The sequence below is a fragment of the Nycticebus coucang genome, chromosome 24, assembly GCF_027406575.1.
Source record: "Nycticebus coucang isolate mNycCou1 chromosome 24, mNycCou1.pri, whole genome shotgun sequence".
Taxonomy (NCBI): domain Eukaryota; kingdom Metazoa; phylum Chordata; class Mammalia; order Primates; family Lorisidae; genus Nycticebus; species Nycticebus coucang.
In genome coordinates, this window is record NC_069803.1 from 16085566 (window position 1) to 16100341 (window position 14776).

Sequence of the window (14776 nt, forward strand, 5' to 3'; positions counted from 1 at the left end):
CTGTTTTGCTATGTCAAAGAAATCCTGAAAGGATACATGGATGTAGTTTAAAAATATTATAAAGCAGAGTTCTAGATCATTTCAATTGTAATATCCACTAAGACCCTAACATGGTCCTGCAAAATAAGTAACTATAACTGAGAAAATGGCATAAAGGTACCAAAAAAAAAAAAAATAATCCCCATTTTGCTTCTATTAATTTACACCTTCATTGTTACACCTGAGGAGGTTGTGAAATGCTCCAAAGCATCTCACTCAACTTCTTTCAGTGCTCAATTTGATTTTTGTGAGTTTATACTAAAAACAAATACAAGAAAAAAAGGTACTCAAGAAATGAATTGGTTGGAACAGTATGACAGATGGAGAGCTTCAAAGATGTTGAGAATTCTATTAAAAATACCCAGACCGGAATATAAATCATGTGTAAGCAGTTAGAACAATTCAGATAGAATTAAAAACAAACCAAAGGGCAAGATGTCCAGGCAGATTTGAAAGACAACAGATGAGACTCCTAGAAATTAAAAAGATAAACTAAGATTAAAAGCAATGTATGAAGACTAGATATTCAGGAGAAACCCAAGAATATAGACCTGAATTCTATGCCAGAGGGACATCAGTGAACAGATTCAAGTACAGAGAAATATGGAAGCAGAAACTGGGAAGGAGAGGCTGAGAGATCTCGAGGGTAAGAATACAAAAAGGTATAGAGTGTCAACCAAGACCATAGAGAAAATGTATAAGAGCTAGTATCTGAAGAGAGAGTGCTGAGGAATTTCCAGATTTGACAAAAATGTGAATCTGGAGGCACGGACATCACTTTTTTTTTTTTTTTAAGACAGTCTCTCTCTCTGTCACTCTGGGTAGATAAAGTGCTGGGAAGTTCACGGCAAGGTCAAACTTCAGGGTTCAAGCAATCCTCTTGCCTCAGCCTCCCAAGAAGCTGGGACTACAGGCATGAACCACCACGCCTGGCTATTTTGTCTACCTTCAGTAGAGATAGGGTCTCGCTCTGGCTCAGGCAATCCACCCACCTCAGCCTCCCAGAGCACCGGCATTACAGGTGTCAGCCGCTGTATCCAGCCTACAGAAACCCTATTTTATATAGCGAGCAAGGTAAAATACATGTACGTCTCACATTATACTGAAAGTGGAAGATCAAGGAGAAAGAGTTATTTGAACAGGCAGTGGTTTAAAAAATAGTGTTTAACACTTAATGTTTTTCTTCCATGTCACTTTTTTCCCTTAAGCATTAACATCTATATCCTTATCCAGGAAATACCATTAAGATACATGATAAAATAAACTTTTTCTTTTAGAAAAATATAGGCACTTTGTCTATGGAAACAAACAACCAATGTACTTTTTTTGGAAGAATTTTTTGAAGAACAAAAGAATGCACAAAAACAAGGACTGTCTTCAGTCTTGATATTATCTTTTTTTTTGGAGTTTTTGGCCAGGGCTGAGTTTGAACCCAGCATATCAGGCTGGCGCCTACTCCTTTGAGCAGTCTTGATATTATTTGATATGTTTATCTGCTGATTTTGAAACTATAGAGATTTAGATGCCCCACGATCACTGATGAATAAATGAATATCTTTCCGTAGAAAATAATGGGTATTTAATTTTAAAGAGTAACATAAGGCTTACCACATTTCCTATTTAAGAAGTATTAATACTTGGAGAAGTCAGACTTTCTCACAAACGAGTTCTTCATGTTTCACTTCAAAGTACATGTATATAATTTGAGAAGACGCCCGCTGACCTGTAAAGGCCCGGTCTCTGCCCCCGGGGACTCACCTCTCCCTCTGTCGACTGCAAATGCATCTGCTTCCTGCAGGTTGCCTTGAAGTCTCCTGCAGCCGCGCTCACCTGGACTCCGCGAGGAGCTTCCATTATCAAGGATCTTGTTGGTGATTCAAGTCTAAGGGTGGGTGAGGGAATTATTAATAGAAGAGAGAAAAATCCTGGTGAACTAAAGGACAATATTAGCTGAAAAGACCAGCCAGACAAATATACAGGGGGATATAAATAAAAGTCCTTGCCCTTTCAAAAGAAGCCAAAATGAATTTTAGAAAAATTTCAGACTGCCTTCTCTGTCTGTTCACATCAATCGTTTACCCTCATTTATAAAATAATTTGGTAGCAGTTTCTTATGTTATTTCTCTTCACAATGTTCTTGTAACATAGATTGTGATAAGTTTACTTGTTTAAATCCATTATATTTTATCAATAGAAATGACAGAATTTTAATAAATAATTACAACTTAGGGCACATGTAGTCCTCTGGAAAGAGTCCCTGTCTTGCAAACGTGAGAGCTTTAATAAAAATCATTAACATTGCAAACTTCCAGGCATGCACAGTCAACATTCTGCAAACTTGAAAAGTTCAAAGTTTATATTATACCTCTAGGAATTCATTAAAATGAGAAAATAAGACATTTCCGATATCACCTAACCTCTACTGGCCCACTAAAATGTCCACAGAATGAGTGGCATTAAATAAAATGGAAGCTAATATGCAAAAATCAAACAGAAGGTACTAATGTGATTAGAGGGTGCTTAAAGAAATTATGAGGGGAAGAAAGTATTTTAGATAGATGTGCCTACAAAAAAAGAGTGAGAGGCAGCATCAAAATTACCTTCAAATATAAACTAGAGAAAAAAAAAGCAAAAAAGACAGAATAGAGAGACTAGAATTCAGTGGTAAGAAGTGCCAGCATTAGTATCTGAGAGTCATACTGCTGGGGTAAGTGCTCTGTCCTGGGGTTGTATGTGTCTGTGTTCCCCTCGACCACAGGACCTTAATACAAGGACGGTTTCCTTCAGGCTCACTGGCCATTATCCAGAGCAGCTGATTTTTTTTTTTTTTCAAGGCAATATGTTCAGAGTCGTTTTGCAGAAAGAACTACAGCAAATGGTTAGATCTCCGAAGTTCAGCTCATTCTTAGAATTGAAGTTGGACTTCAAGGTTTAAAAGTGGTACTGAAAGAGCAGAGCAAGCATGTAGAAGCGATTTCAACATTTTCACTCTCTGGTGGTGTTTTCTCCACTCACAAAAGCAACTTTGGAACTTTCATCTCTATGGGCCCCTTGGACACCTTCATATAATGCCTAGAAGGGTCAGGTTTGGAATATATCTGATTTTTAAAAGTATGTTCTTATTTTTATAAATGAAAACTCACATTTTTTGCACAAAACATTTGAGTATTTCAAGGAAAAAAATCATTCTACTTCTTAGTAAAATTTACTGTTAACGTGTTACACACAGTATCTGAATGTTAAAATGTGTATTTTATAACTGATTTCCCCAATGCACTGTCAAACATTTAATACCTTGAGTGCTATTATCTGTGGGCACTACTATTTCCATTTTCTCATGATCTAAATATTAATTGTACAAGTTTTAAATATGATCTAAATACTCATTGTAATTATGTAAGTTTTGGATATGACTGAATCATTCACACAGCAGTCAGATAAGAACTGAAGCAAAATAAACTAATGTTCTAAAACAAGAACACACTTGGTGAACTTATAGTCAGTGTGCTTTTGCTCCCATTTATATCTGGTAATATGCTTTAGTTTATGTCCCAGGATAATAGGTTGGTGTTACTATTCATATACTCCATAGTTGAAGATGTACATTAAATGTGCAAAAGGTTAATATATATTTGACTTTGGAAAAGGAACATTAATTATTAATACTTAACAGAAAACATTTACTATATTTATATCCATTTTAGACCTCAGGTATTTGTTGCCAAAGCAGTCTCATATGAAAAGCAGTATTCATATGAGTACTTTTCTGCCTGGGGGATCCCTGTCCAAGAAGCAGGAAAGATTGAGAGCTGGCTGGATGGGTTCAGGAATGGTGCCCAGCAGCATCCGTTTCATCACCTCTAATTTGACAATTACAATGTTTATTTGTAAAATTGCTATATGGATTAAGGGACATAAGTGTTAGGAAAGCACTTTGAGACATTAACGGGATCTCTGTCCCTGTCTTATTTCTCCATGCCGTTGGTATCCGCCCCCTTACTAACTAATAAGCATCCCTTGCCACAGTGGCCACGATAGAGAAGCTGATAGAGACTCCCTGAAGAAGTTTCCTAACCTTAAGGATCTTTTGAATTAACCACCCTCCTTTAAAAAAAAAAAAAAAAAAAACTTAACCATTTGGTACAATGACTCAGAACAAAACCCAAAAACATCAGAAGGAAATTAAGATTCATGACTCTTTTGCTTTTGGATTTGAAGAATTGTTTTCTTGATTTACAGGATAGAAGAGATGAAAATCAACGTAATTGGTCTCAAATAGTTCACTGTAATCTGTTACTTAAGCCAAGTCCCCAGGGGTGGGATGTTTATTCTGTAGGCCTTAGAGCAGCAGTTCTCAACCTTCCTAAGGCCATGGCCCTTTAATACAGTTCCTGTGGGTTGAGACCCACAGGTTGAGAACTGCTGCGTTAGAGGTTTGGGGAGGGTAATAAATAAAAACACCAGCAAAGTGGTACCTTTTTATAGCAGTGCCAAATGCTTTCAGTACTGAGTTATTAAGACTTTGAATCACACAAGTTTCCTTCTATATTTTGTAGCAGCCGGTAAGGCAGATGGCTAGGAGGAGTGAGAGTTGTAAGAAACACCTGTGTAGCTCAATAATGGAACACCTTGGTGGAAAGGGCATGGAGAGGGATTTAGCTTTCCTAACAAGCATGAGAGCTCGGGAGATAAGAGCAGTGGTGAATGGGCAGTCTCTACACCTGTGATGTTGAGAGGCACGAGATTAGCCTTATATTAGGCTGGAGGAGCAGGCGGTCGGGAGCATGCACATTCTATCACGGACTCGCTTACTCGGTCTCCTCTCTGCCTGCAGAACGCCAGCACGTCTCTCTGCTAAAGATTACCAAGCTGTACTAAAAGACTAAGATCTATCTATTCTAAGAAGACTGCTTTTCTCTAAGCTAAAGTAGATACCCAGCTAAAGTAGATACCCTCAGGCACCTAACAGACCTGACCAAGGTAACTTAGCGGTCCATGTCCAGAACCTAGTTAAGCCGGGCCGAGACCTGGCCAGTCCTGGGCCCTGACAAGTGGTGTCACGAATGAGATGTGTCAATATTTTGCTAATGTGACAAAATTAAATGTAGTAATCAATAAGAAGTGATGCAAGTGTTATTAAAAATAGCATTGTTTTTAATAGTATCCATTATTCAAGCAAATAACTTCATGATAGACACTGGTAATTTAAAATTAATTATAAAAAGACTGTCCAGTTAAAGGGTCTATAAAAAACTTTATTAGACTATTTGGAGAATTTAATTCCAGGTTCAAATGAACATGTTGTAGTAGTGAAATTGTTTGATGAACATAAAAATTAAGCAGGAGTATAACTAATGTGTACGCTTTTCTACAGCATCAACTACCTTTCATAGGCAAAAAAATCCTAACTGGGTTACCACGTATATGGAAACTGAACTACTTTAAGCTGATGCTAGTGTAATTAGCATAACTTCATTGTGAACACAGACAGAAGCCCGTGCCATAGTTGAATTATCCAAAATCAGTATCTAGAACTGCAGAGGTATCTACCTTTACACATAAACTATCTGTAGCTGTACAGTATCTATACATCCATCACATGCTAAGTAGGGGAAAAGTACATTTTTCTACAAACAGTGTGCAAATTTTGCTCTACACCTCCATATGAATTCCAAGAGAGTTAAACTGCATGAAGTTTGATGATAAAGTAATATTTGCATTTAAGCACAAGCGGTTTCATCACATTTGGAAAAGGCACTGAAATTATGATCTTATCTATCCAAAAATACTGTAGAATATGTATGAAGTTCAAATATTTGAAATAAAAATAGGCATCTCATATTTCCAGCTTATCAAATGGGTTGAATATTGTGTAATATGTATACATTTCACTGATTATTTTCTAAAGAGTATTTTCCTAGTTCTGTTAGATTATTCATTACAGGATAACAGAAGAAGCATTACCTGTATTGAAAATGTTGTTGCATACTATAAAGTCATGTAAGTTATGACCAAAAAATGACTGGGGAAATTGAGGTTAAAGACTCATTGAAATTAATGACTATGTTCAAAAGTTACATCAACCTAATGAAAGAATTAAATGAAGGACTTTGGATAAGAAACACATGAATTCTACTTCCAATGTTAAATCTAGTTCCACTCTCTCTCGATACAGCTCAGTTGCCATATAAACAAAATCATAGTCATAAACCACTTAGAATCATGTACTCATAACAAAACATGGTTAGATTCACCCTCTTGTATTAGTAAGCTATCCATATAATTGTAGGAACATAATAAAAGCTAGTGTTAATACCAAGAGCTTATTCTGTACTTGAAACGTGGTGTGGATTATCTCTAAATCATCCAACCACTACTGAGAAGTAGGTGCTCTTCCTATATTTTACCTAGGACATACTCGAAGCTAATGTAGAGTGGGTATTTTCTCAGTATTCTGCAGCTAGTGCAAAATTCCAGAACATCCAAAGCAACCTTGTAAACCAAGACAATGTTGGAGAACTTTCAAACTTAACTACATAACTACAGTGGCCAAGACAATGCTGGAATAAGGATAACAAATAGAACAAGGGAGTGAAATAGAAATTCCAGAAATCGACTTTCACTTGGGTGGTCAACTGATTTTTGATAAAAGAAATAGAGGTATCCATTGGGAAAAGCAAAGTCTTCTCAACAAATAGTGCTAGGATAACTGCATATCTTTATGGACAAAATGAACCACAGTTGTGTAGCCGTTCTATATACTTTTACTATAACCAAAAGTAAAAGCTAAGACAGGCAGACACAGGAAATCACAATTTACCAGAGCAGAAGCCTCCATGGAAACAGTTTTGGGTAGAGAAACCATTGATGAATGGCTGGAAGCTCAGTGTGGACAAAGCTGAGAAAAACTCCAGGGAACTCAGTCATGGGGTAGGGAGTACCACATGTTTTTTTTTTTTTTTAATTTTCTTAATTTTCTTACTGTGGTAAAATACACAAAACATACTTATCATCTTAAAAAAAAAAATAAGTAAAAGTTAAGGTTCAGCACGGCGGCTCATGCCTGTAATCCTAGCACTCTGGAGGCTAAGATGGACCTGAGCTCACAGGTTCAATACCAGCCTGAGCAAGAGAGAGACCCCATCTCTAAAAATAGTCGGGCTTTGTGATGGGTGCCTGTAGGCCCAGCTACTTTTGAGGCCAAGGCAAGAGGACCACTCAAGCCCAAGAGCTGGAGGTTACTCTGAGCTGTGAAGCTATGGCACTCTACCCAGGGCGACATAGTGAGACTCTGTTTCAAAAGAAAAAAAAAAAAAAAAAAAAAGTAAAAGTTAAAAACATAGGGTTTTAAAGGAAAATATCTTAGCGACTTGGGAGTAGGCCACACGTTCTTTGTTTCCAAAAAAAAAAAAAAAAAAAGTTTTCACTTTGTTGCCCTCGGTAGAGTGTCCTGGCACAACGCTTGGCTATTTTTTGTTGTTGTTGCAGTTTAGCCACAGCTGGTTTTGAACCCACCACCCTCAGTATATGAGGCATATGCCCTACCCACTAAGCCACAGGCACCACTTTGAAGCTACATATTCTTAACATTTGATCAAAACATCACAAGTGTCTATCATTAGAAAAATATGTAAATAAAATATAAAATGTTCACATAATGGAATATAATCAGCTTATTGCAAAAGTAAAAAGCAAAAATCACTATGGATACAGAAAATATCATAGATGGACACAAAGACATTATGAAAAGTAAATGAAATCTTAGAGACTACATAGTGTTTTTGTTTACATTCAGCACTAAGTTGTAAATATCATCATAATACAATATAATAAGGATATTTGATCTTTTTATTTTTCATCTGAAAGTTCAATAATTTGATATATTCCTGGGTAAAAATAAATGCACCCAATATCAATACATTTTTTAAATAATAAAATTTATAATAAAATCTTAACAAATATTTCATTGGAGGCCTTTGAAACAGAAAAAAAATTATGTTAAAATATTTGAGAGAGAAAGTATGTGTGACAACTGTCAAAATTTTTAATGATTATAAGATGGGAATTTTAAAAATTAGTACTCAATTTATTTTAATTAAAAGCATACTAGAGTAGCAATAGAAATTTGCTTAATGGAACACATGACAATCTAAAACAGATCATAAGAATTTCTTATACTGAGAAATTAATATCTGTCATTTCATGGCAAACTACTAGATTATCAATAAGGCTTATAAATTGACTTATTTGTATTAAAAATAAAATTAAATTCTTAACATGCTGCAAAAATAATTCCAGCTTTATTCAAAATATGAAAATAAATTATAGGCTGTAATTTTCAGTAGAAAATTAGAAAAAAATGTAGAAGATTTCATCTATTGCAAATAAAAACTAAGACATAAATAACCTAATGTACAAAATAAATAACAGAAAATTGGAAGTACAAGGGATATCCAAATTCTAGTAAATAGAAACCTTTGAAACCAAGCAGAAAGTCTGTTTAAGGAAAATAATTGATAAAGTTTATTACATAAAAATATATATGCATAGAAGCATATTACTTTACATATATATAAGAACACACACATGTTGCAGCAATAATTAAGGCAAATGCTTCATTATGAGAAAGCAGTTTCAATGTGTGTGACAATTATAGCATTAAAATATTGAAGATAGACAAGACTACCAAATAGATATTCAAAGATCATAAATGAAAAGAGAAACACAATGATATAAAAAAACACAGGCAGTCGGGCGGCACTGTGTGGCTCAAAGGAGTAGGGCACTGGCCCCATATACTGGAGGTGGGTTCAAACCCAGCCATGGCCAAAAACAAAAACAAAACAAAAATGCCCCACAGGCAGTCTTTGAAAGTGTACCCATCACAATGTGTGTAGAGAGAGGATTGTACGTTCATTTGCTTAGAAATATTGAGCCTCTGTGTAGTTTGCTGACATGATAAATGTAAATATGTATATAAGTATGCTTTTAAGCCATTAAGAGAGTAAAATGTAGCTGTGATTTTTTGTTTGTTTTTTCCTGCTTAAGTCTTAGCTGTACAAATTTCCTCTAGATATCTCAGACTTCTCAAATCACCATGCAATCCCTATTAGAATATTGTAGACTCAAGTTTTCGAAGTAAAATCAGAGTAAATCTGGATTCTCTTTGAGAACTATGAATATAGACTCTTAGCAACATAGTTCATATGGATCAATAGTTAAATAATGCCCTACTTCTCTCCCATACAGAATTCTTATGCCTCTGCTGAAGAGGGTTTCACAGACCAGCTTACTTACATTATAGAGGGGTTTTCCTTTTTTGTTTTTTCATAGTAGGGACTTTCAATTAAACTCTTCACTCTATTATAATAACACCCTCTAGAAAGGCTTCTTAAAAAATGAAACCCAAGTTTATTGGCAATGCTTGTGGATTTCTATATGATCAACCAATGATAGCGGTGAATTACAAGTGTATTCATTTTGAAAGTGTTATAGCAGATGTATCAGTGAATTTCATACTTGCTTTCACTGGGTACCGAGGGATTATTAGAGAGAAGGACTAATGTCAAACTGGAGTCTTCCCACCACCTGTTTTTCTCAAAGCACTTCTTTTTTTTTTTTGCACTTTTTGACTGGGGCTGGGTTTGAACCCACCACCTCCAGTATATGGGGCCAGCACCCTACTCTTTTGAGCCATAGGCGCCACCCAGCAATTCTGTTTTTTTTTTTTTTTTTTTTTTTTTTTTATGGCTTTTATATACCAAAAAGGCAGAAATATTTTGTTTCTAAGGTGTTATACAAATGTGTAACCTAGATCTTCAGGAGAATTCTCACTATTCTGAGAAAAGAAGAATTCAAACTTGTTTTTTTTTTTTACAAAGTAAGTTATAAGATATAATTGCTAAAACTTAAGCATCAGAAGAAACAGAGGGAAGGGAGGAGGCAGGGAAAAAAAGAAGAAAGATAACTTTCTTATAGTTCTTTTCTCATAAGTAGAAAAACACCAGCAAAGTAATTTACCCCTTTATTGAGGAGATGTCTGAGGGCAAAATTCTTACTATTTCACAAATGGTAGCTTTTCTTTGAATGGGAAAATTATGCAAACCAGGGCTCCATGTGTTCCCGGAGATTAACTTGGAGCTTGTGAACCTTAACATTTCATTTTAAAATTGTGTTTGTACAAGGATGATGATGAAAATGTGTCAATTATATGATTAAATTTTAATTCACTTTACTAATTCCAAGTCCAGATTATTTTCCTCTTCTTGGAACATTAAGAGATCTGATTGCCAAACAATCTCTGGGTAATGGGCATTACATAATGAGTTTCATCACTCTCACCATACAGTGCAGAAACTCTTTGAACTGTAGTCATTTAACTACACATTAATGTAAGAAATAGAAAGAACATCAATGCTTGGACAATTTCAGGCAAATTTACTATTATGTCTTTATCAACTACTTGGCATAAATTTTTTAGCTTTTAAAAATTCAGATCCCCTCTACAAAACAGTGTCATCTTATGTAACAAATACAGGAAAAACTATACTTATAGGTTTATTTATTTGTTTTTATTAAATCATAGCTGTGTACATTGATATGATCGTGGGGCATCATTCACTAGCTTTACAGACCGTTTACCAAGTTTCACATATACCCTTGCAAGATGCACCGCTGGTGTAATCCCACCAATCATGCACTTGGAAACTAACACAGAACTTGGTATATATTAAACAGTCATCAAACATCTAAATAAATAAATTCTGCAAATCTGCTCCACTCCCCAACCAAAATATTATCTACATTCTATAATGAACGTTAGGAATGTTCTAAAGTCTCTCATTCCTGACAATAACAAATCCAGAGATAACACAGCTACCCACACCCCAAATGATCGTTTTACTCATTGGCCAACTAATGTTACCTTGTTGATTAGAATTAAATGTCAAGTAGGCATACTTCTTACTGCTCTGAAAGGAAATGTCTCACCAAAGCTTATGAATAGCTTCTTAGACACACCGCTCTTAATCACCAATCACAAATAAAGACCGAAATATCTCCATAATTACTATGCCTTACTTCTATCTCAGTTTTGGAATTTCTTACCACTCATTTTGGGGGTTGCCAATCTGCTTTTAACACTCGATTGTAAGTCTAGTTTACTGCAGTGTTTAATCATGAATAACTAGAAAATACAACCCAGAAACACTGCCTACCAATTACAATTTAGTCACATTCATGTTTTAATGAATTTGGAGACACGTTAGCAAAAATAATTTTAAAAACAGTTGATTCTTATTTCTCCCTTGGCAATAGACTCTTCATAGTCAAAATTATAGGACAAGTATATAATTACAAAAATGTTAGAAGCAAAAATGTTTCTTTCATAACTTAATAATGTTTAAACATTTTATTGACTAAATTGGTAAACACCAGTATTAAAACACAGATGAAAAACAATTGGAATCAGTGCCAGTCTTTATAATATTAATACAGTAACTGTCGCCACATTCTTTGTATCCCACTTATTTAGTTTCTTCATTATTCAGTTTTGCTAAGTTTCAGTAATTTAAATTAACTACCATTTATCACACTATTAGATACAAGACACAGTGCTGGCTGCTCACTACTGAAAAGGAAGATTTGAGTCCTGTTCCAATGGAACTTGGAACATGTTAGGTAAGAAAGGGAAAAATTACCCTAAAAATGTTGAGAAAAACATTTTTTTACTGGCTTACTGGCTGAGAAAAAAACCCTAAATCAAGACTACAGCACATGAAGAGGACATCAAGAGGATTTTTACACACATTCTTCAACACTTGTAAATTGTTTATTGCATACAGTAAATAATCATTTTGCTCTTATAAAATATGCCCTGGTACATGAAGTGGGTCACCTTTTTCTAATTTTCATTACCTCATTCATTAGTTCATTAGCTGTTGCTTTCACTAGTGAGAAACTGAGTTCTTTAGGAAATTTGATCATAGAACTCTAAAGTTCTACAAAATTCACTACTGTGAAAGCATGGAGTTTGTTGCCTTAAAATTTTCAACTTTATTTTCTGTTTTAAGCATTTATCCACGCACTAAATTAGAAGGATTGAACGCCGATCTTTATGAAGGGCTTAAAAACAGGCTTTGTTTACTTAATATTTTTAATGCATTTTCCAAGTCAAGAGATTCTGTCTGATATGTTGATCCGATATTAAAAGTGACTTTTAGCATGTGACTTATTTTTTAGTATCACTGTTATTTTTTTATTTTTCTTATACAACAGCAAATGTATTTTGGAACATAATTTATCTTTCTGAAATAAATTATGTAAACCATCTCTAATCCCCTAACAACAATTTCCTTGTTGAATTAAGAACACCCAAGGATCTGCAGTTTGACATTTCAACTTTTATCAACAGAAGTCAAAACTCTGGGAAGGATTCAAATATTAATAATTCTTCATGTTGACACCTGACAATCTTTTTGGTAAGGAGTGCTTTTACATCTAACTGTGCCTCCTGGAAACATCACAATTTCAGGAAGAAGCTGACTGCATTGGAAATATCAGACTAAGAAACCCATCATAGGGTAATTAATTCTGCCCTTTTCTACTTAGTTTCTATTTTGTTCCATATTTCTCTCTGCATGACACTCGGAGATCATCCCTAGCTTTCTACTTTCCAGCTTCTCTCTCTCTGTGCCTGTAGACGGCATATATTTCATTATGTCAGAAACTGTCACAAAGAAAACTTTTTCTTTTTCTTCTCCATAATCCTCCTGCTGATATATTTACTATTACATTCATAGTAATGTTAAGAAAAAAATTAGAGAAACTTAGAATAACCCACATTACCTTGTCCTTAACACCTATTTACCATGAAGTTGGACAAGGTCAATTCTCCCTACAAGTATGTCGCTCGTATTTTATTTTAGTTCTTCATATACCAAGGATGGATGACCTACAGGAATGGAGATGATGACACAGGCGTAAGAAAGAGCACTTACCTGAGGTCTTGGGATGGTTCTGCTCTGATGTGAGGGGTCTCCACAGAGTGCCCAAACACTGCTCCTTCAGTCCCTGGGGAAGCAAGAACACAGCAGTCAGTATAAACAAATTCAGAGACACAGTGGGTTTATTCTCTATTTTCAGGCATCAAATATTCTTCTAAAAATGGAACAAACTAAAAACAAGAGCATAGAAAATAAAGAGAAAAATTGGAAGAAAAATACAAAATAGTGAAGAGTCAAAGTTCATAAATTCTAAATGTCACTATGTTAACCGATTTTAAGGTTTTATTGTTTATGTAAGTTTAGATAGAGACTTCCCACCCTCTGGTCAAAGACTAAAAGAACTCTGTTTCCCCTGCCGTATTTTTTAGTTGTGTGAATTTGAAGGAGAAATAAGTCACAGCACTCATTTTTGTTTTTTAATAGAAGGTCATTAATGAACAGGTGGAGGGTGAACTCTAGTGTGGGACCTATCATTTCACAGAATATTTAGCAACCCTCTCACACACAGCTCCATCCTTTGACATACAATCAACATCAAATGTCACAGAATGTGTCAAGTTACTTTGACCCGCCTACAGTTAAAGCTCTTTCTAAAACCATGAACTGCTTTATATTTTATTTTAGAAGGTTCTATATGGGGTCATGGTTTTCTAAAGAGGTCATGTCCTTTAACCCTCTCCTTTGGAAGTTGAATGATATCTATTTAAACTTTCATTTACTGACTTCATTTGATTTTCCAGATTCCCCAAACTTTTCCATATTTTAACTGAACAAAACAGAATGTTTTTCTGCTTCAAAAATCAAGTGAAAATAAAACTTTTTTGTACAAAACATTTTTTTTGGTAATTTTATTATTTCTTTTGTTTTAAGAAATCTGTTTAATCTTCTTTAAACATCTTGATGTAAGAACCTCACGTCGGCTCTATCCATGGCCTTAACACTGGCTTAATAACGCAATGCAATCCCAAAACATAAATTTTAAACCTATAAAACAATCTGCTTCTGCTTAACGTGAAGTGGAAACATCATATTAAATATATTAACTCAATAAACAATGATGAGACTGCCACTAGGAAATTAGAGCTATTTTCAAATTCTGTAAAAATAAGTGGCCAGATAGGGAAACCACCAGATGAGTCCTTTAAACAAAAGAGCAGGATCAACCCTGACCTTCAGTCACACAGGAGGGCAACAAAAGAAGTGGTTTTTACATACTGATGAGTGTGGCACACAAGAGGTTCTACAAGCAGAATCCACAGTCTTCAAGGCAAAGGAAGTTAACAAAACACAAGCATCTCCCCTCCCCCAATCCTCTTCCCACAGTAACTCATAAAAATCTTAGGCAGCATTTTAAACTCTGAAACTAGAATACGGTCCTGGGTAAATTCATCCAGATCTCAAGACAAATACTCCTTCAAATTTCAACCTGAGTCAGTGAATATATTCAAATCTTTTTTTATTATATATTCAAATTTTTTGCATGTCTTCATCTTGCTTTCCCCCCCTTTATTTGCACCTGTTTTCTCTGAATGTAAATTGATAAAGTCACAGCCTGAACTGGAAACAGTTTAATTTTATTCCCAGGTCTTCCTCTAATTCTTTTTTTGATCTTGGACAAGTATTTAAAGCCCTCTGGTTCTTATTTGTAAAATGAGGTTGAACAACATGATCTCTATTGTCTTTCAATTTCCAATGGTTAGAGCTACGTGATTGTCTATTCAAACATGTCAAAC

The 14776-nt window shown here is 35.0% G+C and overlaps 1 protein-coding gene across 2 annotated transcripts in view; it reads right to left on the reverse strand.

Annotated features, from left to right (window-relative positions):
- The window catches only part of SGCZ (sarcoglycan zeta), a 340110-nt gene that overhangs the window by 4416 nt on the left and 320918 nt on the right, over nucleotides 1–14776 (reverse strand). For both annotated transcript variants that reach the window (XM_053578622.1, XM_053578621.1), the window contains 2 exons: nucleotides 13038–13110; nucleotides 1798–1921 (listed from right to left, as the gene is read on the reverse strand). In XM_053578622.1, coding sequence (XP_053434597.1) covers nucleotides 1798–1921; nucleotides 13038–13110 — 197 coding nt within the window. The remainder of the gene's footprint in view (nucleotides 1–1797; nucleotides 1922–13037; nucleotides 13111–14776) is intronic.